At 46.8% G+C, this 27,734-nt stretch overlaps 1 protein-coding gene across 2 annotated transcripts; it reads right to left on the bottom strand.

Moving 5' to 3' along the window:
- Nucleotides 1-2,766: 2,766 nt before the first annotated feature.
- Nucleotides 2,767-26,657, bottom strand: LOC120503788 (exocyst complex component 3-like). 2 transcript variants are annotated; one of them, XM_039712709.1, is made up of 12 exons: nucleotides 26,244-26,657; nucleotides 24,329-24,923; nucleotides 22,543-22,660; nucleotides 18,905-18,979; nucleotides 16,714-16,814; nucleotides 15,631-15,723; nucleotides 14,194-14,326; nucleotides 13,144-13,254; nucleotides 11,233-11,388; nucleotides 8,121-8,242; nucleotides 6,452-6,637; nucleotides 2,767-4,749 (listed from the first exon to the last, which is right to left on the bottom strand). In XM_039712709.1, the coding sequence occupies exons 1-11, from the start codon at nucleotides 26,527-26,529 to the stop codon at nucleotides 6,457-6,459; spliced, it is 1,971 nt and encodes a 656-aa protein (XP_039568643.1). In that variant the 5' UTR covers nucleotides 26,530-26,657; the 3' UTR covers nucleotides 2,767-4,749; nucleotides 6,452-6,456. The 2 variants fall into 2 exon arrangements, with proteins under 2 accessions (XP_039568643.1, XP_039568644.1); XM_039712710.1 differs by having other exon boundaries at nucleotides 6,452-6,633.
- Between the last annotated feature and the right edge of the window lie 1,077 nt (nucleotides 26,658-27,734).

The raw sequence follows: 27,734 nt of genomic DNA, 5'->3' as shown, positions 1-27,734 counted from the left end.
AGCCTGGAAGGGAATAAAATGACATAATTTCTCATAGCACGAGCCCATTTTGTTAGGCACAAAAGACCAGTGTGGAGGGTAGAATCCACTGAAGAAAAAAATCTAATGCTCATCTGTGAACCAAGATCAGCTTTGTAATTTTTCCAAAACCCTGCAAGGGTATATGATATAACAAACAGCTCCAGACAGTCTGCTCTTGCAAGTACTTCCTCCCAGCCCTGAAACACAGGGGTTTTCCCAGCAGCTGCTGAGTTTACTCAGTCCATTTTTTTAAACTGCTGGCAGACTGGCACCCTTTTTAGAACAGCCCATTGAGGCAATAGGCAATGGTCCCACACAGACTGAGTGAGCCAAGCTGGACAGCACAGGCGACCACAGCCCCTGGAGCAAGGGGCAGCTCAGGGATGGCAGCTGGGACCAGGCTGAAAACCAGGGTAGCAATAGGAGACAGGAGAGTTAGAAGGTATGAAGCTGGCAGCTGGAGCTCAGAGAGATGGAACCAGGGCTCATGAAAAGCAAACAGGAAAGGCAAACTCATCACTTATTTATTTTGGCTGCTGATTTGCTGTCAATAGAGCCATATGATGAGGTGGTGGGGAGGCACCCAGGGGCGAGGGCGGAAACCCATCTTCAGCTGCCCATATGGCCTTAGGCCAGATTAAGCCAACTAAAACCTTATCCTAAAGCCCTTTACTGCAGCAGGAAGCCCAGCTGCTGTGGAGTGGGAAAAAATCAGGTTCTTGGTTCCTGGCTCTGCAGCACTGCCTCTCTACCTCTCCTCTCCACACTCACAAGCTCCAGCACTTTCTGTACAGCACAGGACACATCCCACCTATCCTGCTCATCACTGTCTTTCACAATCTTCCCATAAACCAGCTGGTTATTTGTCAGGCAGACACATCTAAGTGCTCTGTGCATCCAACTTTACAGCAGAGTTGAGTTCCCAACGTTTTGTTGTCTTACAAGTCTCACTCTGGTAAGGGGCCACTCACAGCCCACACAACTGATACATCATGTAGGAATATTTCCCTGTAACGCCCCATAATAACGCAAATAATAAACATAAAAGAGCCAGGCCCTTCCATGTCCCAGTGCCACTAGATGGCACCAGGAGTGTACCCTTCCCAGCCCGGGTGTTCCCAGGGCCGCTGGGGGAAACTGGGGAATCCAGCCCAGCCCTTCCTTGCTACAGAGACCTCAGCACACACCAGGGCCTCCTCCTCGTCTTTTCTTCATGGACCGTGGGGTGCTGCAGTAAAGGCAGGCATTTCAGCCTTAAAATCCAGCCTTTAGTGATGTGCTGGGGGGGAATAGGCCGTGGTGGCTTCTGCCATGTTGCCTGGCACCCCTTTCCCCACCTGTGGACCAGGCACCACATCCAGCTGGGCACTGGAGAGAAAAGCCTTCAAAGGTGGGTGTAAGTTATTCTGATTAATATTGGGATTAATGTATGAGTTTCCCATCACTGACAGGCTCCTTTTGGGAGGGACAGGAATGAAACACAATTTACTGTACAATTTTGCAGTCAGAAGGTTTGCCTTCTCTGAGGTCTCACAGTTTTAGGGATTGATTCTTCACATGCACATTTGATATCCAACAGAGCTCAGCATGTCCCAGAGTATTACCTGTGGTTTTCACTATCAAGCCCTTCATTCCCTGTCACATCCTTGGCAAAGCCACTAAATAAGCCAGGGAAGAACAGGTAGCACCTCAGCACATGCCAGGTCTTTCCTCAGACCTTGCAGCATAATTAAGGATCATCTGCTTTCCACTGCCCTCAGCATCAAGCCCTGAAGGTGACCCTCAGAAATGGCAGCTGAAATGAGGGGAATGCTGCCGAGGCCCTGGAGCAGCACTTCAAAGCAGCCAGCCAAACCCTGGCCCCAGCAGTGTGGGGCACTCAGGTGACAAATCATTGCTCATCACACAGCCCTTCTGCCCAGGGCAGAGCTGGAGAGGTGATGGAGCACAGCTTCCCAAAGAGCCAGAGCAGCTTGTCACTCCCTCCTGCCCACGTCCCAAGCTTGGTGTGTCGGGGTGATGGGTGAGCATGGCAGTGGCACAACCCTTGTGCCAAGGGGATCCCAGTGAAACCCTAAGTGAAAAGGGAGTGGGAGAGGGACTTTGTGCAGGGAGCCTCTGAGTGATCCTGTCCTGCTCACAGAGGTGGAGTCACTGGAAGAAAGGCCAAATGGGAGATGCATAGCACAGCTCCATGGTGGCGCTGGCAGGCTGGTGGCAATGGCAGGGCTCTCCCTGCCCACATCCCAAGGCCACAAGATAATCCTACAGGAGGATCCTGAGTGTGACCCTGATTCCCAGCCCTCTTCAGAGAGTGGCACAAATCCCACACAAGCGCTTTAACCCCAGGTTAGGGTGAAAGCTAGCAAGGAGGAGGCTGGATCACTTGGGAAGTTCAGGTCACACAATCGAGTGGGTTAAAATCCCTCATCCATTCCATCAAACAAGGCAAATCCCTCATCCTCCTTCCCTGCAGCCTCTCCTCCCCTCCCTGTTCACCTCAGACAGTCCTAGGGAGTGACCCAGCATTCCCTTGTCACTGCCTCCCCCACAGGGAGCCTCCCCACACACCATCTGCTCTCCACAGGTGTTTTGTAGGTACCCAAGGACATGCCTCCCACACCATCTTCATCCACACCAGTCTGCCTCCCCCATCACCCTCAGACAGCACATCTGGGCCCTCTGGCTCTAGAAAACTTCATTAAACCTCATGGACAAATTCAAGTCTTTATTTGGTCTCTCAATGAGTGGACATTTCACACATGGTGCAAAAACTTGCTGCTACAAAACCTCATTGATCTGCACACAGCAATGGCAAGCCTGGTGCCCCTCGGGGCTCCCAGCTGCTGATTCCAAGCAGAACACAGCTTTGTCTAGCTGCAGATGTCAAACAGCACAGACATACATTGACATCGACATGTGCATGGCCAGAGCTGTCCACATGCTGAAGGATTATTTTTAGCCCAACAGTGATGGAAATGTCAGAGAGGGTTTTATTTCTTTCCTCTGGAAGGCTTGTTGCTTGAAATCCCCGTTGGCAGAGGCTGACCCTGACCCTGCCATCACAACAGAGTCTGTCATCCAGGTCTGGCATTCCTTCCCATCCTTGAAAAAATGTGCAATTCAGCAGGAGGGGGGGGGTGACTGGCCCAGAGTGCCTGGAAGGGCTGACAACCTTCAGAAGGCAAGTGCTCACCAGCCCCACAGCCCAGCCCATGCCCACCCAGACAGGTTGCAGCTCCCCCAGATTCCCCAGCCTTCCCACATCCCAGGGAAGCTCTCACTGAAGCCACAATGGACAGCTATGAAATGTTAGGGACACCAGCACTGGCCTTTTGAGCAGCCAGGCAGTCAGGAAGGGCAAGGCAGGCCATGGGATGCTCTCATTGCCCTTCAGTGACAAGAGGGACAAAGTGTAACAGTGCCAAGGTCTCCTGGTGCCCTGAAAGCACACAGACGACTCCCCGGAGATGGTGTTTCTTCCTTCTCCTCTGACACTCACCTCACACTCAGCACTGCACCAGGAACAAGGCTAATGACAATTACAAACCTGCTCCTTTCCAGCTCACAGGAGCCCATGAGGGCTCTGGGATGGGGCACCTGTGTCCCTGGGATGATGGCACAGCACTGCAGAATGTGGCAGCACCCAGATGGGCCTGCACTTCTCAGGATAGCAGGGCATGGCATGTCTGCTGCTACACACATTGACAGGTTATGCACCAATTTTCCCTCTTCTTGTTAGGGTAGCAGACTTGAGGTGGAATGGCTACTCAGAAAAGCACTGGCACATCTGAGGTAGAGTTTTTTGCGTGGTTATGGTGTCAAAGAGGAGCAGTAATGGCCGATATTCACACAATAGCAAAGGAGGGCCTTGAAGCACATCCTGCTTAGGGCCTGTGACCAGTCCATAGATAACCAGGAAGAAAAATCAGTGTTTTTTCCTTCAGAATTGCCTATTTACATCTGAAAACTAGCAAAGACCTTGCCCAGTGGCTGAGACAAACAGCTCCTTTTACTGCCTGCCTCCCATGAGGTTTTCCACTCCCTCTCCAAGAGGAAATTTCCAGTAACTGAGGTATAAAAATTAATGCAACACTATGCTCCAGAGCCAGCTGTGAAACTCATACAGGAAGAGCTCCCCATCCCACACCTCACCATGGCAGGCTGCCCCCAAAGCAGGTCACAGCCTTCACGAGAGAGGGAAGAGGCAGCTCAGTTTGCCCCCTCCTGGTGCAAGTCAGGATTTGGGGAGTAAACTGAGGTGCCCAGACCTGCAGGCATTGCCAGCACAATCAGCCAGGCAATATTCCTTAACAGAGGTCTCAGATCCCTTGGGAGGTTGCAATGCTGGGACACCATGTGGTACAGCAGTCCCTGGTTTCACTGGAGATTTCATGGAACATGGGGCAGAAACAGAGGAATTCAGTGAGGGGAAACCCTCCTCCACACTTGCCACATCCTGGCAATAACCACCAGGACTCAGCTGAATGGCAGTCTCTAGGAAATCTTGAAGAAATATCTTTCAACCATATCCCATTCATCTTCCTCCTGGACTTTACATATAAGATTATGATTTGAGCCTCATGGTTTTCCTTAAAAAGTGCAGAAATTTTGTCTTCCATGGCTGACAGGCTTCTCCATGCATCCAGCTGCATGTGAAGCTTTCAAGGGGCTGTGGTTGCAGACGCTGGCACAGCAGAACAAGGCCTCATGTTTCTCCCAGCAGGCCTGAGGGAAGGCAAGAAAAAAGCTGGGTAATTAAATAGCGCTCGTCAGAACATGTGCAAGAGTCAAACAGCAGAAACACTCCTGCTGAAATCCTCCACTTCCTGGGCTAAGCAATCCATGGGCAGCACCCCCACTGCTGCCTGCCCTCCCCAGCCAAACCTTCTCCCTCCTCTTCTGGAAGGACATTTAATGTTAACATGAAACAACCAAAACCAGTGTTCTTCCAAAGTCCTGCCACCTCCATATACAGGAGGGAGAAATGTGTTTCTGGCTGGGAGGAAGCAGCTGATTCTCAGAGAGCCTACAGGTCACACCCCAAAGCATGGCAGCAAAATCACAGGGCTGGGATGGAAGGAGGAAGGTGGCACATCCCATAACTGATTTCACCTTTACTGATACCCCTGAGCTTTGTGTCCACCATACTGAAAACTCAGCTGGCTCTGCTGGGATTTGGGAGCCTATTTACCCAGGGAATTTCAGCAAACAGGAGATTCAGGGACTTAAAATGCTTTAAAACTTGCTCCTCGATATGTTTACTAAAGCAAAGCTGACACTATGGATAATTTCTTTAAAGCCATGGATTACATGGGTGGTTGACAGCCAGTTCATTATATCAGAATCAGTTTTCATTAGGAGGGGAAGCTTTTGTGCTTATTAATTGTTTCTCTAATTGCTTTCTTTCCCTGCTACCAGGGCAGCCTGCTGTCTGCCTGTGCCTGGAGGGCAGAGTCCTGCATACCTCATCCCTGATCTGCTAGCATGGGTAACTATAAATAAATAGTGACACCTGAGAGTGGAGGAGGAAAGGGACTGTGCTTCTCAACCTCAGTCTAGTTCAGCTTATGCAACAGAAGGTAACTGCTGACAATCTGCAGTTATTGACCTGGCCAACATAAAACAAAATTCTCCACCTCTGAGCTGGAGCTGGATAACTTTGGACCAAAAAGAATTTGTCAATTATTTAAAGTGAAGAAAATAGCTGCATGTTCTCCACTAAGCAGTATTTTAAATCCATGAGGAACTGCTTAACTTTGAAGTCTGCTGCAACTTAGCCTCCTCCTCCGCAAAAATTTAAAAATGCCCCTTTGTGATTATGAAGGAATCCCTTGGGAGACTGAAAGGTGACTGCAAGTGCCCCACATGAGGGCCAGCATGAAGTGGGCACACTTACCTCTGGTTCTCACAGCACAGCACAGTCAGCTAAATGGGGCCAGGCCTGGTTTAAATAACGTAGCTGTCATGGAGGGGGCAGTGGTGGGGCTCACATATCCCTCCCCTCATCACCAGAGAAGCAGGAGGATCACTGAGAGGATCCTCCTTGGCTTGTCCTGCTAGAAGGCAGCAGCACTTGCCTGGGAGACCATGCCCATGCAGAGGGTAAGAGCTGGGAGGGAGGGGATGCTGCAGAGAGACCTTGCTGCAGGGATACACAGACAGGAGTGAAAGATGGGGAGGAAGAGCCAGCCCTGTCTTCTCCTTTGTCCCTCCTGTAACCTGAATCACTCATCTAAGAATTCAGCACCCTGCACTGCCTACAACACAATGCTCCAGGCTGTGGAAGTCTGCAGGCAGAGAGAGGGAAGTAGAGCCAGTGTATGGAGCAATGAGGACCTTGGGGAGGTGAGGCTACAGCTCCACCTCCCTGTAAGAAGTGTGCCTGGGCAGGTACACATTACACACATGCACACTCACACACACCCACCTTGGCTAACAGCAGAGGCAGCCACAGAGTCCATATTTTGTAGGTTTTACTTCTATATCTGCAAAAAGCAAGTGTGCTTCTGTTTCTGATTCCCTGCAATTATCATGAAATGCCTTCAAGAGAGCAGCTCTGTCTTCTCTGCTGAGCGAATCTTTGATGTCCAGCACTGCACTGAGATGTTCCTTCCTTTCCAAAAGTTCAAGAGGACAGTAAGTGAATGGGTCAAAAAAAAAAAAAACAACCCACATTTGTTTCCTATCCTTCAGTTTTGTTGGACCAGATCGAAGATTGGAAGCTTTTTTTGACACCCTCTGGCTATCTCATGGGGAGACCATATCCCAAGAGCTGTGTGGGACAGGGCTGAGCTCACAAGTCCCAAGCCCATAGCACACAGCATCCTTGTGAAGTATTGAAAATGTTCAGCTTAGGTTGTTCCTAGAAAAACACCTGTATCTGTCATAGGAGGTTTCAGATAACTCTACATTTGACCATTTGGAGGCATTTTTGATATCTTTTCTCCCCTCAAATAGAGCTAATTCTAGTTCATCTGTAAGGTTACAGGATTTGTGTTCTGCAGAGCACCGTTCCCCTGAGGAGGGAAACACTGTACTGGATATAAGGCAAATGTATCCAAGCCAAACAGTTTGAAGCAGAGAAATCTGTTGTAGTCAAGAACAGTGCATCCACTCACACCAGGATGACCTCCTCTAAGATCTGGGTCTTCTGAGAACTTTCTATGCCCACTTCATATACTATGTATATACATATATATATCATTGCTATGCTGTATCAGATAAACAGCTTTTTAGCTCAATAGCACCTTCTAAAGTAGTAAAGTCAAAAAGAACTAAGAAACCAGATGAAGCATAACATAATCGCTTTGTCTTTCTTTTTTTATTTTTTTTTTAATTTGCCTAAAGCAGTCCTTCCTAAGAAGTCTAGAGACTTCCCTCGCTGCAGGTTTATATGATGACTGTCATGTTGAATAGGCACTGAAGTAATTATCTGCCACAAATTGTCTGCCCCACATTTGAAGGTATTCACACTTTTGGCCTTCACAGCATCCTGTGACAGAGAGCTCTACACTGCAATCATGTTAAGTTGGAAAAACACAGGCACAGCACATCAGAACAAAAGATAGGTGGAGTAAACCACAGGCTTTGGAAAGAAATGCAGTTATCTAAGATCTCTCCTTCCTAGTAAAACCTGTGTTTCAATTCTGTTAAATTTTCTGTAAGAAATACAAGTGTATATTCTTGCTGAATACACTTAGAAACTTCTGAAAATAGCTATACAAGGTTAGGTGAACTGTTGAAGCCAAAAGCCAAGCGTTTGGAAGCTATGAAATGCCCAAATTAAGGATGTTCTTGAAACCTACATTTGACACATATACTCCTGTAAATTCTGCATTAAGGTGATAATTTCCACAGCATTTCTGCTTTGTTGACAGCAATTTCATCCATCCTCCACCCTTACAGCAGGACATCTCAGCTTCAGCAGTTCATGTCTGACAAGGATATAAACCAGGCACCAGTGAGTGCATTCGAAGGGTCACTGTGCCTGGCCCAACACACTGAAAAAGTATCACAGGACTAATATTGCTGGAGGTCTTCTGGTTTCAAGTAATCATGTAAGAAAGTACAGAAGTCAAAGCAACCAAAGACATTACCTGAGGTCAGGAAATTCTTTTAGAATGGGCAGAAGTGCTATTTTCATCCCCTCAGGATCAGAAGTTTGAACAAGTTCTAAAATTGCTTTTATGGGATCCTTGAGAGAACCAGCTGCAGGACCCTGGGGAGAAAAGCAAGGTTGTGTTCAGGGCAGGGGAAACAGCACAGAACATTAAGAGCTGGACTCATGTCAGACTGGGGATCTCTCTGTTTGGGTTAGGAGCTTTGCAGGAGTGTCTGTGCATGTATAGATGTCTGATTTTACCCCAGGGTAGCAGAAAAGGACCTGGGGAGTAGTCACAGATTGCTTCCAGGGTGGTTGGGCAACCATTTTGGGCAGCACAGAATCTCCTCCTGCACTTTCTTTGGCAAAACTGGCAAATGTACCTAATTTTTCCCTAAACTGCCTTTCCTTTCAGGGCCATTTCACCTCATGGGACGTGGTTTTACTTCTGGACGTAAGCAGAGCCCTGTGCTTGACCTGTGTGAAAATAAGCCTTGTTGGCCAAACATGCTGGCATTTCTGCCACCCCAAAGCAAGTCCAGGGACAGAAAAGCAACCTTAGGGAGAGGGCGAGAGAACACAGATCCTCTAATAGAAAAAAAGAGGGAAACAGGGCTGGACAGTGTAGAAAACATATGGTTGGTAGATATTGCACACATAATTTAGGTGATCTCCCTCTAATCTGAAGCACCCAGAAGAAAAAAGTCTCATCAAAAAACGTGCAGCATTTTTAGCAGAGCTGGAGAAGCAGAATGCAGATGAACCACCAGGAAGAGAGTTTCAGGTCTTGCTCACATTTTTCATCAATGCAGTAATGCAATTTAATTGCTTCCCTGAATTATTGATGCCACCACGTCAGGAGAGGCTCTGTGACAAAGCAAACCTGGAGAACAGGCTGCCAAACTGGGGCAGGAGAAGCCCAGGTTCCCCTGATCTGCAGGGGCCATTAGAAACAGCAGATCACATTCTCCATGCGGCACCTCTGCAATGGACATAAATTAAAAATAATAATAATATTTGAAGACAGCCTTCCCCTGCACTGCAGGCACACAGCATGTCTAGCTCTGCTCAGTGCACAAGCTGTACTCAACTCCTGAGGCACTGGGACTGTACAGCTTCATACTTGGCAAGCTCACTATTACAAAATGCTAATTAATTTGAAGGTGTCAGATTTAGTTAAGCACTACACAGGCAGGCAAGGTCAGAGGTAAACAGCCTGCAGTCTAAAGGGAAAAAAAGGTGTTTTGTCAGCAGTGTTTAAGTGCCTTTGACACGTACTGCTCTTAGGAGAGAAGCAAGGTATTTCCTAATGTGTTTGGAGAGCAGAGGGGAAGGAAGAGCCCAAAGAAAGGGCAGAGCAGGGCAGGGAGCAGGTGCAGCCTGTGCAACAACTGCATGATAAATTCAGTCTGCAGCAGAGTTCATATTTCACATGCATAACCGTGAGCCTCGTGACTAAGGAGCAGCCTGTCCCCTGCAAATTTCTTGTGCATTTCACCTCCAAGGCTTTCAGTGCTTTCACATCAAGTAGGAAAGTGTGCACACTGGGGACACTGGGAAAAATGGTCTAACCAGATGCAGACCTTTTTCACCCAAGCTTAATGTATGGTTTTAATAGAAAATTAGATTTCCTCTATTTCCTTTGCACTGTTCCATGCACGTTACATCCAAAGCTGATGCTGTGCACAGCATTTCTGGTAAACTTCAGAGTTAAGATTAGAGAACCTTCCTGCTATTCCCCATGTCTCAGTTGCTGAAAGCATTAATTCATCTGTGATCGATCACTCCAAGAGAGGTGGGTCTTCAGCTAAAAGCACTGTCAGCTTCCAGCTTTCTGCCATGAATCTAATGCATTAATTATAATGGGACTGAGAGGATTTGAGAGAAGCCTGCAGACAATCATTTTTATTTCATTTTATTCTTTGGACAAGGTAAGAATTGCTGACATATGGCTTGCAAGGGACTCATCTGTGAGAAAATAGATTTTCAGTCCCTAGCACTTAAATGGGCAAGTTGTGAGAATGACTCAGCATTTGTGAAATCATTAAAACCAATGTAGCCAAGGGAGTTTGTGTGCTGTCACATCTGAGTCCTGTTACCAGAATGGCTTTGCACCCACTGCTGTGCTGCTCAGCCCTGCCCCTTATGAAGCACCATGCCTGTGCACTCTCAGCCTGCATCTGCTAATGAGCCATGCCAGGGACATTGGAGAGCAGTGATTCTCCAACTGGACCAGCTGAAAGAGGGGACGCTGCTGCCAGTGCAGTCCTGGCCCTTGGGTAATCAAGGGACTCCTGTGACAGCCTGGTGGCTTTGCAGATGCTGTGTGCAGCACTGCCAATTACACCAGATTAAGAGGTGAAGCTTTTTAAAGCTTCTGAAGTTGTTTCTGCAAATTAGAACCAGCACTCCTGCACAAGTTTTCTTCAGAGGTGTGGCTCTGCTTTTACACCCAATCTTCTGCAATACGCCTTCACTCCTAATGGTGCGAGGTGTTTACCCCTGCAGGGAGACTCGTTCCTCCCCACAGCCGTCAGCAACCACAACAGCATCAGCATGTTTTTGCCATGAGGAAATGCCACAGCACAGGGAAATGGCTCAGGCAGCCATCATCCCAGCTCTGAGGGGCTGGGAAGGGCCTGTGGGGAGGGAGGAGGTTGGACAGAGGGGTGGCAATGCACACCCCATGTCCCGGGAGGAGCAGCCTTACAGGGCAATCCACAGGGCAGTGGAGGTGTGGAGCAGCCTGTTTGCTTCATCACTGCAGAGGCTCAAGGTAAGCACTGACCCCATGCCAGGGACCAGAGGCCTGATGGGGCAGCTGGCAGCTTGGGACCTGTCTCACCAGCTCAGAGGGCCACGCCTCATTCTTGTGTCAGTGGCAGCAGTGCAAAACTTGCATCTTCCAGTCACACATTTCAAAACCATGAACTAACAGCTTCTGACAGATCAGAAGGGCTGTCAGCACATCTGGCTGTCATTTCAGTGAAGCTTGATACCCCTGTGGTAAAAACTCCTAAGCTTTTTTGTAGTTTTCAGAGTCACTTCCTCTGCTGGTATTGTTCTTGATGACAAAGAGCAAAACTGTAACCATATCAAAGACTTACTAAGCACTCTTTAAAGACGGTTTGCATCATCCTATGATCTTCTTCTATCTTGTTGACAATCCTCCTCCTCTGCATAGCAGATGCTTTCCTGGGAGTGGCCAGGAGGGCCTGCATGTATTCTGTAATAACGATGGCATTGACAGCCTTGACGAGGGCCTGTTCCAGAGCAAAGATACCCAGATTAACTTCCTGCACCAAGCAAGGCTCAGACCACACCTGTACCAGGGCAGACAGCAGTTATTCTGCCCATGCAGATGGCTGTCTCATTTCTTTGCTTAAATATTAATTTAAAATGCTTGATATAACACTTGGACTATTGCCAAGCTGCATGTGGATGACAAACCTTGATGGTAAGTGTGGAGACATCAAATCAACAGCAATGGGACCAGTCAGCTGAGCCAGAGGTCACTCACACTCCAGGGCTACAGCAATGCTTGGCTTGGCTAACAAATTCATCACCTGGGGAGAGCTTGGACTGCAGAAAAGGCCAGATGCAGCCTCCCTCAAGCATCTACAACTGACACAGGGCCCTTGGGCACACAGTTGTGGCTGGGCACAGAGAAGTCACCTGGGCAACTCCCTCTTGGCTGTCACTTTCTGCTGAGGAGCCCCAGTGCAGAGGCCATGCAGTGCCTGACAGGGACAGTGAGTGTTTCTGATGGGGTGGGCTGCTGCACAGAAACTGCATTCTGTTAGCAACTGAAATCAGAGCAGGGTTAGGCTGCAGTCCAAAGGTACAGGAAATCCCCAGCTCTGTCCAAAACAGACAAAGCAAGAGACAGAGAGCTCTGGCACAGTGTTTCACCACTGAGCTGCTGCTTGCCCCAGCACTAATGTGACATAATATCCAGTGACAGGCTTTGAACAATGGCAGAATAGATCCTACTTTTTTTCTCTTCCATTATGTTTTCCATATTGCAAAATGTTAATTAAAATCATCACTGACAAAGAGACTGCAGACCTGGGAGTCCCATGCTTAGGAGGACACGTGGCACATGTAGCAGCAGCAAATCCAGCCTGCAGGGTTCCCCAGATACCAACCTCATTGCTGAAGAGATAGACTCAAGGGTGTTGTAAGATCCTAGACAAGTTATTTGGGCTACTGTAAAGGTGAAAAAACTTGGGTCCTTTGTGAGGTTGTTTGCCAATTACTCTGCATGAGTTGCTATGCCCTTTAAGAATTTGGACTTTTCAACCCTCTGTGTCCACTCTACACAGGGATCAATAACCCTTACAAATAAGGTTAAAGCACATTAGAAGCTGAGAAGTTTTCCAATATAATGTTATTGGGGCAATGGTAGGACAGGAGGGAGCCCAACATTCCCCTCTGTATTTGAGGTACATTCAGTTTGCACATTTCTTCACTTGTTGGTTTCTCTGCTGAAATTACAGAAAGGTCCCAGCTGTCACTATCCAGCCCTGGTGGATAGAGGTACTGGACTGAGACCATTAGATACCTAAAAGCCCATTTGACAACAGAGAAAAGTGCAGTATAGATTAATTTGCTAGTACTGTGCCATCCAAATGTTCAATTACTAGTTTTAGTGATTTCACAGAACAGAATGGTTTCAGTTGGAAGATACCTTAAAGATCATCTAGTTCAAACCCTCCTGCCATGGGCAGGGTCACCTTCCACCAGAGCAGGTTGCTCAGTACCCTGTCCAACATGGCCTTGAACACTTCCAGAGATGGGGCATCCTCAGCTTCTCTGGGCAACTTCTTCAAGCACTTCACCACTCCCACAGCAAAGAACTTCCTCCTAAAATCTAATCTAAATCTATTCTCTTTTCATTTTAATCCATTCCCCCTTGTCCTTTTACTACGTGCCCTTGGAAAAAATCCCTCTCCATCTTTCTTGTAGGATGATTTCCTGAATAACATATTGTTCTCACTTTCTTACTTATTTCTTACCTCATATATACCTGTGTTTTTCTTCCCAAAGGTCAAAAAGTTTTGCTTTAAGGACTCAAGGATGTGGTCAAAACCACTGTCACACTTTTTGAAGTGGTCCTTCAGTGTTCCCTGAGGAAAAGAAACAGACAGAGTCAAAGGGTGCACATGTAGAGACACCAAACAAACAACAGACACAGATTATTGTGTCTTTGCTCTTTCTGCTCTTGGAAACAGACTTCTCCACCAATTGCAGCATCCTGTGTTTTTATTTCAAAGACAATCAAAACATGAAAGAAAGAAACAATTCCAACTCAGGAAGGATGTACTGAGTTCTTAAGCCCAAACCTGGAAGATTGAAAACCTGGCCCCTGGGCCTCCTGTTCCCCCCAGGGCTGCCCGTGCTCTGTCAGAACCATCCCCTGTTCCCACATAGATGTGTGAGCCCATGGGACAGGCTGGCAATGAGCTCTGGAGACCAAAACTGCACAGTGTAGCCAGAATTTCTCTTGTCATTTTCCTTTTGCTTCCTCCAGCGTGCCCGAGGGAGCCTGTGCAATGAGGCTGAAGATGCTCAGGGGAGCTTCCCAGGCAAATGCACAGGATCACACACTGTCAGGAGCCTGGAATTCTGTGTTTTCCAGACACAGGGGTGAAGGGTGTCTGGGCTAACAGACTGATACTAGAAAGTGTGAAGGGAGGGGACTCTATCTCAAGGGAGGGACACATTTCTGCTCAGCCTTCTCTACATCCTGACTACTCAGCACAGCCCTGGGATCTGTGAATTATCACTGTCCTGGGAAGATGCCCAGCTGCTGGGAATGAATAGGTACCAGGTGAAATTCAACTTTTTGGGGTCTGGGCAGTACACACTACAGCAAACAGTGAAACTGGGGTCCCAAACCTGGAAAATGTGAAGCTGTCCACATACAGATTCTGACAAGGCAGAGGAGAATACTAGGTTTGAAGGCCAAACTATGGCTTCACCTTTTCCAAATCAGGACATGAGAGGGAAATGCATGCCAGCCATATGGTCTGCAAATAGTCAGAATTAAAATGGGTCTTCCATACCCTGACTTTAGAAGTGATGGTCTGCAGAAAATGCTCCACAATGTCATCTTCCATCCTGTGTAGAAATCCATTTACCTTAACATTCTGGTCAGTGCTGACACTGCAAATGTATGTTAGCTTATGCCAGACAGTTCTGTTTAAAAAAATTAAATATGGAAAGTATTGATCAGATCAAATCATGCTACTCTCTCAGATCAAAACTCTCTACTGTAACCAACACAGCTGCCTGGGTCATTGAATGGACACATGCTCAGGTCCAAAGCCAGCTCAGAGATCTGCATTTCTGTGCTCATTAAGACACTGCCACAAGGGCACAAAAGCTCAGTACATGAAAATGCCACTTGTACCCATCACTAGTGAGATCAGATCAATAAAAACTCTAGTATTTTCAAAAATGAGCAAGCATGAAGAAGCCTTGACAAACAGAATCTGGGTGAGCATCCCATGTGCCTTTGACAATCTACAAATACAAGATAAATAATTATCTTCCATCAGAACAGTCTTCCAGTCAGCAAATCGTGTTTAAAATTATCACCAGCTTGAAACCAGACATTCTATATTGTGGAAAGGCTCAGTGTACAACTTCATTCTAAGTAAAGCTGTGAAGGATTACATAAAAGAGACTCATAAGTATTCAGTCTAGGATCCAGCATCAGCAACATGCAAATACAACAAACAAAGCAGCTACCTAGGCTCAACACAAGGCTCTGTTGTCAAGTAATCACTGTGCATATGTTGGATTTTGGCATTTTGCTGACTCCAGAGATCCCTGGATAACTTTACACAGGAAGAAGAGAAGGAACCTTGTTTTTTCCATTGCTGCAAGTGCTTCTGACATTAGTTTGTAGGTGCAAACATCCTCCTCCACCCTTCTGTGCTTTACTGCTTCCCTCCTTCCTAGCAGCTCCAGGGAGAGCCTGGCATCTTCCATGGGATTTCATTCAGCAAAGCACTTAAGATTGCACCTACCAAGTGCAGTGGCACACACATCTCAGCATAACCTTTATGAGGCTTTCCTGCTGGAGGACCATCAGGCTGGGGAAAGGAAGGGTATCACAACCCACAGTGGGGTAGCCAGGACAGTGTCCCCACACGTGACACAGCACTGCTGCCTGCCTCCTGCTCAGTGCAGGAAGGGGGAGATGGCTGCAACCCCTGCACCTGCAGGGCCTGGAGCAGGCAAAAAGTGGCAGTGCAGCCCTGTGGCCCTGGCAGGTCACAGCCCCCATCTCAGCCTCCCTCTTGCTGGGGCAGCCAGGGCAGCTCTGCAGGAGTCTTGCTGAAAGCAGCTGGCTTCTCCATGTTTAAAGGCTGGTGTGCAGGGGGTTGGATGACCATACCCAGCTGGAGAGAAGGTTGACCTCATACCAGAGTCAGAAGGAGATCAGACCAGCAGAAAACTTTTGCTCCCCATGTCATGAGGCTCTGCTTTCTAACCTGAGAAGGCAGCAATTCTCCAGGATTCGTAAGCTGCTGCAGATCTGCTGGCAGCCATCAAGCTGGAGAAAGCTTCTTACTTCATCTTCATAGCTAAATTAAAACAGGAAGAAGCACCTTTAATCTGGTGTGCTCTATAACACATTTAACAGCAATAGCAAACTGAAGAAATATTCTGTGATTATTTGTCTTTTTATCTCATGGTTTCAGTCCCCCAGGTGGGATCTACAGCATGACAAAGTCTCTGTCCTGCCCAGCTAAGGGGGAAGACAAACACAGGAACAGCAGGGAGAGCCCTGGAGCTGCCTGGGTACTTTTGCCAGGGACCAAGAGGCAGGAAGTTGATTTCCAACACTTCCTCCTGGGAAGCAACCCAGGCTTTGCCAATAAAGCTGCAGAACAAATTCTCTTGTGTATGAATAACCCACAATGTCTCTGAACTGCTTTGTCAGTCTCAGTCTTACAAAGGGCTTCTGGACAACTCCATTTTATAGGAATTTCCTTCCTCTCATCATCACCAAGGATCTTAAATCAAATCTCCATCTGAAATACTACCTAAATCAGCAGTCCTGGCATTTTCTGCTGCGGGGGATACATGGGGAGAGAAATACCCAAGAACAAAAAGCAGATGAAGGGAGCCAGAGGAAGTGGTGAGAGGCCAGATGAGAAGACATTCATTCTGCTGTGAGATCCAGGACAGAACAGATCTCCTCACCCTGCCACAGAGCCAGCAGAAAGCACTGTGCCTGGGATGCACAGCCAGAGTATGAAGGCCAGGCCTGGGCACTGGGCACTTGGCTGCCCCTCTTCCCAGGTGTGTTTAAGGTCTGAGCCTCTCCAGAACTCCCCCCAAGGCTCTATCCTGTTCCCAGCTACCCCAGATGCACTTTGTTTCCTCAGCTTTAGTCCAACTACAAATACTGAGCACATAAACAGCAGTGAAGTGCTCTCTCTCAGGTAACAGCTTAATGAGAAACAGCCATCAAGGTCCAGGTGAACACAGCATCACCAGCTGCTTCATTGGGGTTTCTTTCTTTTGTGCATTAAGAATGTTACCAAGGAGGAAAACAGCATCCTTCCTACCTCTCCAGGAACCTCAGGCACTCCTCCAGGCACTCAGCTTCCACCTTCTCACCCAGGTTCTCGCTGACTCGCCTGGCAGTCTCTGTCTTCTCTGTTAGTATCTGTGGATTTCAATGTGTGAGAGGAGAACTGGCCAAAGTCATTTGTTCCCTATGCAATGAACAGGAAACCATCTCACTACTCACCCTGCAGAAAATCCCTCTGCCTTAGGCACTGACTTCATCAGTTTTAAGAGGCCTCATGGAAATAAATGTATTTTTCATCAGCCTTATTGTGATGCCTAACCCTACACTGTTTTTGTTGTGGTCAGCAAGCCTGTGCTTGGGTAAAAACCTGTCCCTGCAGATGTTCTCTGCTGGCCACATCCAGCCTGGCAGCTCAGCTCATACATGGACCTGCCATCTGTAGGAGCATCTGTGCTTCTACCTGACTCACCCTCACAGATAAATTTGACCACAGCCACTAAAAAGAAGGTGATTCAGACCTAATTGTGTGCCCTGCACCTCTGCCAGGGGCTCTGCATGGGATGCCTGAAGAGGGCAGGTCCCAGCCACCAGCACTCACGCCTGCCACAGCTCTGTGTGTCAAACCCCACAGCACATGTCCTGCCCCACTGACCCCAGCTGGGTGGCCCAGGTGTCTGCAGGAGGTGGGCTGTGCCAGACAGCTCAAAATTCACCCCATGTCGGGCAGGCTTGAGCAGGTGGCAACTTAATGCTGCCCATTAGTTGCTCTGTGGAAACAAAAGCTTGCAAGGGGAGGAGAGCCAGATGGATAAAAGGAGACAGATGGACCCATATGCTGTGCCCTCACAGTGCTCTCAGCCAGAGACAAAGGGTGACTCACATCATGAATGGGTTTTTCCACTGCTTATAACAGATGCAAAAGCTCACCCAAAGGGGCTGGATAAAATAAGCCACCCCAAAGTGTCAGAAAACCACAGCTGATGAGTTTCCATGACACTTTGTTCATTTTCTATCTGAAGTTTAAGTGTCAGCCTGAGAAAATTGAGGAGGTGGTAATTTCATAAGGCTTTCCTATTAATCCAGGCTTTTCCATCACCCACCCCAGAGCATTCAAACCTGTCAGTTGCATACACAACAGAGTGAATCCACTCATGCTGAAGCATGGCCAGATGTTACAGATATGAGGACTCAAACCATGCTCTGTCCTAGTTCCTGTTAGAAAACTTTCCACTGTAAGTCAAGAGCAGGAAAAAAAACATCTTGATAACTGAACATCACCCTAGCACGGGTACATCACTGGGCACATCACTGCTCCCTTGATCCAGCAGGTACAGGACAAGGCAAGGAGGAAACAGTCCCTGATGTGAGTTCTGCATTTGGTGCCTGGGTGTGAGATGGGCCAGAAAAGCCTGTGCTTGCCAGCTAAAGCTGTATGCTCACAAGGAGATGGAGCTGCTGCTGATCTGCAATGCTTCCAATGCCTGAGGTTGCCTGCCATCCCAAAGGACCATGGAGCTACTTCCCTCTCTCATGGCCTGAAATGGGACTGCCACTGGGGTGGTGGAAACGGAGAAGACACAGTCATGACAGCCCACAGCCATGCCCCTGATCTCCAGCATCACTTAAGCCCACATGTAAACTCCAGGATTTATTTTAATCCTTCTGCAGGTCGTGATGCACACAGCCTGTGCCCACAGTGCATGCTGCTCACGAGTCAGCAGGGTGTGCTCCTGCAGTGCCCTGGGAGCACTCACTTTGCTGTGCCCTGCAGAGCCCCTGCTCTGCCTGGAGCAGCATCCCAGGGGGACAAGCAGGGAGCAGCCTGCCTGCAGTCTGCACTGCCAGCCAAGGGGCCCTGCCACGGCTCAGCAGCTCTCCCTGCTTCTGTGAAAGTGCTCTGCAGAGCTCACACGGAGCAGCCTGGGTAACACACACCACCACTTTCCAAAAGGTTACATAAAGATCCAAGAGCATGTATGAAAATGCAGCTTCAGCTTGAATCAGCTCAGGCTTCTCCTTAGTTTAGTAAGGGGGTATTTTTTTCTTTATGTATGCCCAGGGCAAAAACAGGTTTGGGAGCAAACAGACACAGCTAAGTATGGCAGCCAGCTTGCAGGCTCTTAACACACTGAGCTTAGACTGGGTCTTGCCAAATACCCACATGCTTGTGTGCAAAAACACGACTGCCCCAAAGACTGGGAACTTTTCATTTCCCCCCTGTTTACCTCAATGACGGCAGCATCTGCACAAGGGGGTTTCCCAATATCAAAGGCTCCTTTCAGCGCTCTCCCCACTTCCTTCTAAATGATAAAAGGAAATTAAAAAGTACAGTTAAGATACAATGGCGTCCATAAAGAGTTAGATTTCCCAGCCTCTCATTATCCATTGGGGCTAGATGAATTTCTGCCTCCATTTTTTTGGCTGTCTCATTTAACCCAAAGCCTGGCTATTTTCCAGCTGACCTAATAACATTGTTCTGTTTTGTTCTACATTGTTTGTTTGAGTTTAAATGATTTGCAGCTTTCTTTCATCCCAGTGTCAGCTTGGGTTATCTACAGTCTTCCCTAGTTAGCTTAGCTCAAATGAAGGCGCCCACACAGCAAAACAAGGCTTAGATACATCTCCATGCTGCCAGCTACTGTAGCTGAGATTTTCCACCCTTCCTCTCTCCAACCAGCATCAACAGAAGCCAGCCAGCATTAATTAAAACCATTCCCTTGCTTGAGCCAGGGACTTGTGAGTGCAAAGAGGAGCCGGGTCTGTGTTTAGAGCTACTGTCATGGTGAGATGGGCCCCATGGGCTGCACGATGGGAAATTTCCCAAGACTTGGCTGGTTTATGCTAGTTTGAATGGCTGTAAAAACAAAACTAGCACTGCAGAGAAAGGGCTTGTTGCTTAAAACATGATCTGACCTTTACAGAAGCTTTAAACTCAAAAGTCTGGCTTGCTTATTTATTCTTTCATTTCTGAATCTTCCTCCAAGGAATGTAAAGTCTGATGTCCCATTTTGGTCTTTGTTCTTTTCTGGCTGATGAATTAGGAAATTTGTAGCTGTCAGCTGAAGAATTTCATCAAAAGTATACTCAAAACAACTCCTCTCCCATATTCACTGAAAAGTGCTAATCAAAGACAAATAAGCAGTTGTAAACAACCCAGAAAAATTTCTTTCCTCACAAGTGCCATCACCTGACTGTGAGCAAATGTGTGAACACTATGTGCTGAGATAGCACATCCCTGCTGAGCTGCACAAACACTTCAAGCCTGCCCCCCACAATGGGACAAAACATGGCTTAGTGAGGAACTGCAAGGCAATTAATAACTTGTTGAGGACAGCACTTAGTTGTTTTGGATCAGATTATGTGTCTGCATTAGAAACAGCCTGCTTGTCTGTAGCTCTTGTAGTGATACCAGCATGTCAGGCACCAAAGGTCCAATGTGGAGAGGACCAAAACTTCTGCTGTAATAAACAGGCCCAGTTCACTTCTTGTTTCTTCCTGTCTGACCCAAATGCTGCAAGGTTTCAGACCCATGGATGGTCAGTGCACCTGTGCTGACTGCAGAACACAAACTTCTCAGTTCTCCTTCTGTCCACTTGAAAAAATAGAGGGGTGGTGGGGAGAAGACACAGAGCCAAGTGATCCTTTGCAGGTCAGTGTAAATGAGTATGAGAATGAGCCCTAGCATCATGCTGGAAGGTCTGCCTTGCACTGCTGTCAAACTCCCCAGTGCAGCAAGGGCAGAGCTGACAGACTGGCAACCCAACTGATGGCAACAGCATTTTCAGTTCACCAGCTTTGTAACCTCAGAAGCACAAAGCTCCCCTGCCCCAGGTGTGTCCAGACTGAGGGGAATGCTGCCTGCATGCAGAACTGACCAAGTTCTCCACATTGGAGTTTCAAATTGGTTTTGAACCCCATGTGACATCTGGGGTTCAGCACCTTCAGATGTGCTCACAGTTCTCACCACTCATTTCTGTTTGAAGTGCTTTTAGTTTATACAGATATCAGGCTGCCACACCCAAAGATAAGCCAGGTATTCATAAGCAAAGCAGACCATAGCTTATTCTGGTCAGGATCTTTTCATTCTGAAATTTTAGTCATCCACTGAAGTGGCAAAAAACACACCATGTGATTTAGGCACAATAATATATGACAATTGTTAAGAGATAACAGCTGGATATTTGCTCAATAACAACTTCCTGTATGTTAGCACCATGAAGCCCTAAATTACCCTAGAAGCAGAATTAGAGGGATAAAGCAGGTTTTATAAGCTGTGCCACTGAGCTGAAGAGACTTCCATGATTTTTCCATATGGAGTCAGCTTATGTCCACTTAAGCTCATTAGCTTGAATCTGGAGCTGTTCCCAAGCTGGCCAGGTTTGAAGCAAGCTGGGGCAGTGCTGTGCTACACTGTCCAGCACTTCCAGCTCTGCTCTTTCTGCACAATTCAGCACCACATAGAGCTGTGATGCTTCAGGATCCAAGGTGGCATGAAAACCCAGGGCAGCATGGCACAAAAGCTCATAACCAGATTGAGGTGAGCCTGCTCAGCACATGGTGTATCAGGAAAACAGAAAGCCCGTGGTTAAGCAAAAGCATTCTTCAGCTATTACATTAGAGAGAACCAAAAAACAGTTACATTTCCCATCACTGTTAGTCAGCATCTTTGAGGGCTTGTCCATGACTCAGTGACTTGCTCTAGGATAACCTCAGTGGCACTACTCTGAGTTAAGTCACTTCCTTCATTGAAACAAATGCTAAAAAAAGAGTTTTAGAACACATGGTCTTCCCCAGGGTAATGATTAAAATCAGCCCATAAAGATACTTAAACACTGAAACCAGTAGGCTTTAAGCATATTGTCACCAGCTGGCACTTCTACTCCCATGTTTGTGACTACCTTCATGTTCTTCAGGGAATAATTCTTGGGGAAAATCTCTGCAATTTAGAGTACTTTCCCAGGGATGATTCAGCAGTTTGCCATGGAATTTCCCCTCTTCTGCTCCCCAGGGGCTGGTGGAAATGGAAAGCAAGAGAGCTGAGTGAGGAAACTCCTGCTGTTGCGTTTCAGCTTTAGCTGAATAAAAGAGGCCCTGCTGAGTTTTCCAAATAATGTGGTTTCCTCTGGAACTCCCCATTGCTACAACACATCTTCCCTGCTTCATTTGTATTCCACATGTCTCAACAGAATTCTTCAAAGAGGGATCTTTGCTGAGAAAAGAAAGAGATGCTGCAGCCACAGGGCTGGGGTCACCTGTGGGATCACAAGACAGGATTCTCTGTGGAGGGCTGCTGGGTGGGCACCAGCTGCACATTTTCTTGTGCTGAGCTCTGGAAGTAATCTTGCTCTAACATCAGCCGTGTCAGGCCTGGAGAGGACTGTGAGGAGTCCAGACACAGGCAAACTTAGCAGCCTCAATATCCTGCACAGCTGAGGCAAAGGGGCTGTAAGAAAACCTTACTTTGCACACGATGGGACCATTAACAGATGGAGAGAAGATGAATAACAGTTTGAAATGGTCCTCAATAAGGAAGTGGGCTTCACCCAAAGTCTCCCTTTCCTCCACATAAAGGGGCTTCTGAGCAGAGCAGATTGCAACTCTCTGAATAGACAGCAGTGGGATGAAGAGAGATCTGCAAATGTGCCAGCATTTCCTTGCTAAGGAACAAGGAGAGGGCAGCCTCCCTTTGGCAGCAGACAATCATAGATCTTCACACCTGGGCTCTGCAATGAAACTCGGTCAAGATGGAGACCTTGGGACTCACACATGCCTCAGCAGAGCTGGCTGTTTAACAAGGGCACCCCTTAATTTAAAACCATGGGAATAAAACCGGCAGGCTGGGGTAAAACTCCTGAGTTCTTACCCGTGCAGTTTCAAGTAACTTTTCCTCAGTCTTCAAAAGAATCCACACGAGGCACTGTGCACCAAGGGAAAGGCTGTGCTGGGGGCTGTGCTCGGGTCTCACACATGCCTGGCTGCCTCTGTGTACAGAAACAAGAGCTCAGCCACAGGGGCAGCTTCCCGCGGGTCCCCAGCCTCGCCTGCCTGGCACCCCTGCCTGGCACCACAGCCTCACACTGAGCAAACAGGGTGCCCTGCAAGAACCCAGCAGTGCTTGCCAAGCTTGGGCAGCCACAGCACAGTAGATGATCTTGACAATGGCCTTTTGCCAGCTTTTCTTTTGTGCTGTTTCTTCTCCTTCTTCCTACATTTGCTGCCCAAGTTAAGGTTTTTGCTTGTTCCCCTCTCCCCTTCCCTCACTGTTGCTGCTCAATTCCTTCCTAAGCTGAGGGAGAGTCTCCCAAGCTCACTTGCACGAATGCACAATTTTGCAAGTGTCACATTCTCTCTCTGAATGGAATAAGAAGCAGCTACATACCAAGACAACTGCATCTATGCATGAGCTTTCATAGAGGCTGTAACTATATGTAGAGAGGAAAGATCAAATTCTGAAATTTGGCATCTCTGCTCTTCTCATTTCTACTTTTTTCACTACCATCTGACTAATACAGTCACTGGTCTTACTTGTTTGGGTTTTGGTTTTTTTTCTTGAAGTGATTCTGCATTTACATAATACATTTTTTCCTATATTCAACTTCTATTTATATAATTAAATTACATTATTTTTCACCTCCACTTTTATTAAAGTTTTCAATATTTAATAAACCCATTACTCCAAAGTTTTACCATTTTAAAAGCATCAGTAAAAGGGCTGCCTCCTGACCACATCTACCATGTGCCTGATGATGGTCAGGATGTACCCACCACACTGCTTCCCTCCTTCGGGAACTGGCTGGGGGAAGAGACTACCTGATGAACTGCTAATGAGCTAATCAAGGGCTTATAAGTGTAATTAATACAAGGAACAGAGAAGCTGTGGGCTTGGATGAAAGCAATCAAATAATCCAAAAAGGCTAAGAACTATTAGGCATAAGTAGATTGGAGCTGCCAAATAGCAATTAAACCACGGACACAGAGAATCAAACCCTTCATCCACCATAAAAAAAAGAATCACAAAAAAGTTTCCAGCTTTGATGACATCCATAGGCTTTGAATTCACATTGGGCCAAAGGGCCCCAGATGTGCCACTCTTCAGAGGGAAAGCCATATCTGTTTCCCCAGACTTGGGCAGGAATTTAATGATTTATTACATGTTATTCCTGTGATCTGAACACTAATGAAGGAAATACAGAAACAACTGAGAAAACTACAAGCCAGATAAAGCAGTGGGAGAACTAAGGGCAGAACAAGAGAAATTCATAGAGCACCATGCTGACATAAAGGCCAGAGAAAATTACTCTGGGGTAATTGGAGTATTATGGACCTTGTTAAAAAAGGCTTGATGCAAGGAAAGAAACTGTTCAATAAAGCAGAAAACTGTGCATGTCCAACAGCAGTCCAGCAGAAAAATACCTGCCCACCTCAGATAAATCCCTGAATCTGGTATTAAGGATTTAGAAAGAGGCAATACTGCAATGAAAAAAGGCTCTGGTTCTGAGAGCACAGAAGATAAAAGAGGCAGTGGGCAAACCTAAACTCAGCAAGAGTCCTGATCATCACTGTGTTATCAGGAAGCAGGGACTGTTCTCAGAAACAAACAAAAAAAAATAGATATAGAAAAATGTAGGAAAAAAGCCCTTCAGACATACCTTTTGTACATTTTAATGCTCCATCCATAAATTAAAAGGCTTTGGCTGAAGCTGAAACAGTTGCTGTCAGTAAGAGTGGCAAGGTGAGAGCACAAAGAGGCGTGACAGCAGCGGGCGTAGGTGCCGAGCAGTCCTGCGTCCCTGAAGACATCACTGCTGTGCTCCAGGCTGGGCAGAAACCTCGTTTCCAGCTGACTCAGGTGCTGGCTTAGTGCAGCCTCATCTGTGTCGGCAGAGGAAGCAAACGGGGGAATCTGGGCTGTCATGTACTGAATTAGCTTTTCCTCCAGATCTTTTCTCCAGAAGTTTGGGCTCCAGGTGGAAGCAGGATCTGTCTCTAGGCCGTTGCCAAGCCGCTCTGCTTCCTTCTGCTTCTCCCACTTCAGTGATTCCCCCACTGAGTGCAATGGCTCCAGGAGCATCCTATCACTTCCACTGAGTGCTTCTCCCACTACAGTCCACATTCGTTCAGCCAGCAGCACATAAAGTGATTCAGACATTCTCAAACCATCATCTCCAGAATGCTCCAGATTATGAATTTGATCACAAGCTTCCAAAAATTTTCCTTGCTCAATAAATCTGCAGATGGTTTCCTCTGCAACAGAATAAGAATACAACTTGCTATTTGTTCACTTGTCTATAGGACCATCACTTTAATATCCAAGTTATGAAGTACCTAGTTTATATCTATTCCAGAATTCCTCAGGATCTACTCAAGATCTGCCCACTTAATGTCTAGCACTAGCACCTCTCAGTTTCCTCAGGGCAAGCACATTTTCATTTCTACATTTCTATCATCCTTTTTCCTCCAGGTTAACCAAGTCTGCAGATTAGTCTGCAGCTTTCTGCCATCATTCCAGAGACCTCCTCATGTGAGCAGTGAAGGTCCATTAATTACACTATTCCTTAAGAAATGTACCTTCTGTCCAGAAGAAAAGCATTAAAGGGGCATCTTCTGAACAAGCCAACAGCTGAAAGCCAAGCCTGGAAGGAATTCTCTGCCTCCTCTACAGAAACCCTGCAGGACCAAAGTGCTGCAAGCTCCCTTGGAAAGATTTTCAGTGCTGCTTGTTTCCAATGTGTCTTACCTAGCACATCCAGTCAACCAGCAAGAGTTAAATGTACTTTCACTACTGATGCACATTGCTGCAGGGTTTTTTTCACGTGTTTTATAGATTACAAGGTTGAGCAATGAAGGGTTAAGGTTTGCCAAAGGTATCTGGAGCAGAGCCCAGAGGACAAATGGAACTTGATGAGAATGCAGGGAAAGTTAAGTAAAGTCAGAAGCAGCGGGACTTAAATAACTCAGGATACAACTTTGGATGTAGAGTGAAGAATGAAAGGATTATGAGCTTCCACTGTGTTTTGCCTATATCCTTCCTATCTTTCCTCTATGAAAGCATCCCATATGTGAAGTAAGAATTAAATCAAACAGGACTGACTGGAGGGAGGAACATGACATGAAATGGAGAAGGGTTGATGCAAGGATGTTCAGCAAAGCAATTGGCAAGTTATTCAGGAGGGGCCTACAGGCTGCACCCATCCTGCCTCGATACATGCAACACATGGGAAACGTTTAACTGGCACAGCCAGGCTGTGTGCAACCCACGTCCCCCTCCCATCTGTGGAGGAACAGCACAGTCACATGGTTGGGGTGTCAGCCACACATACATCATCATTCTCACAAGACACATCAGGAGTCTTCGCAGAGATAAAAATAAGAACAGTAAAGAGAAACATTTGTGGAGCAAATAAAAAGTGAAATACAGAACTGCCCAGAGTAGCAAGTGTAGAGTTCAGAAGGGACAAGAATTCAGGTGAAGGATGGGGAGGAGGAGAGTGGAAAGCACCTAATCCAGAAGTTGATGAAAAACAAGAGCCAGTGGCCTGGACCCGGAGATAACTTCAAGGTTACCTGCAGGCGTCCCTCTCTCCACTCCCTTCCTACTGCTTGGCCTCTTCAGCAAATTCCCTGCCACATCCTCAGGACCAGTCTTCTCCACCATTTCCTTCCCACCAGCCACAGTCTTCAGCAATTTGCCTGCCAAGGTTTTCAATTTCCCTTTCCTTTTTGCCTCCTGCTTCTTTCTCTCCTCATGTGTGGCCTTGGGCAGTATCCTTGCATTTTCCCCAGCCATTTTCTCCCCCTTCTTGTTGCCTCCTCCCACAAAGGCTGCCCAGGAATGCTTTCTCTTCTGCATGATCCAAGCAGATTCAAGTGCTTTCTGTCCAGCTGGGAATACTATCAAAAGAAAACATGAGAAACAGTTCTATGCAAAGTAATCTTAATGTCTATCTTCCAGAGAAGTTCTCTCTTCTTATGACTTTTTTTTTTTCCGAGCAGCTACAGGCTTCAGCTGCCTTTGAAAAAGTCTAACCTGGTTCCTGTCTGTGCCAAGTGAGGACACTTTTATAGGCTTGCAGCTCTATTATGTAATCCTTCCCTCTTCTGGGTAAATAATGTCAAAAACCTCACACATAATCTAACCACAAACACTGGGGGAAAGCCAGGGGGATTTTTGGCATTTTCTAAACTATTAAAATATCCCTGCACTGCCAGTTATCTTGATGACAATCCTATCCATTTAAGGGAGTTGATTAGTAGCAACTTTTATGAATCACACATCCTTTTCCACCCACCCTGCATGCCCAGGCTGCAGCCGAGCTTTCCTTTGGCACAGAGATCACATCTGGGTTTGGAGCCAAGTTTTCCCTGACCTCCCAGCAAGCCTAGTGCTAGCCACCAGGGATGTAAAGGCCCAGAGAATGGGTGTTGGTTTCCATGTTCTAATAACACCCTTCAGAGGAGATAAGAACAATCTCAGCCTTCTGGAATGTGCAATATTCCAGCAACTATGTATACTATTATCTATTATTTTAAATTTATATACACACAAACAGGGATATAAACAGCATTACATTGCAGCAATCCACTATATATATATATGTGTGTGTCTGTGTGTCTGTGTGTTTGTCCATACATGTATGCACATATATGATCAGTTCACCAGGCACACAAACAGGGATATAAACAGCATTACATTGCAGCAATCCACCATATATATATGTGTGTGTCTGTGTGTGTCTGTGTGTCTGTGTGTGTGTGTGTCCATACATGTATGCACACGTATGGATCAGTTCACCAGCCAATATCCACAAGTGAAGAAAAAGAAGGTGTGTGTCTGCTCAGCACGAGGTCCATATTGGACTGCTAAAGATTTGACCATAAACCACAGAAAAAATTCCTCCACAGAAATCCTTTAAATCCAGGAGCTTGCATTTAAAATAGATAATTTTTAAGTCCATACACTGCTTGAGAACTTGGAGAGGAGTTGAAATGCTGTCCTTACCATGCCCCTCTTGCAAGACAATTACAAACTGGGTTTAATTCTCTATTCCATTATTA

The sequence above is a fragment of the Passer montanus genome, unplaced genomic scaffold (genome assembly GCF_014805655.1).
Source record: "Passer montanus isolate IOZ18808 unplaced genomic scaffold, ASM1480565v1 scaffold27, whole genome shotgun sequence".
NCBI classification, from domain to species: Eukaryota; Metazoa; Chordata; class Aves; order Passeriformes; family Passeridae; genus Passer; species Passer montanus.
The sequence above is the reverse complement of the archived record's forward strand: the minus strand, read 5'-3'. Positions and strand labels throughout refer to the sequence as shown.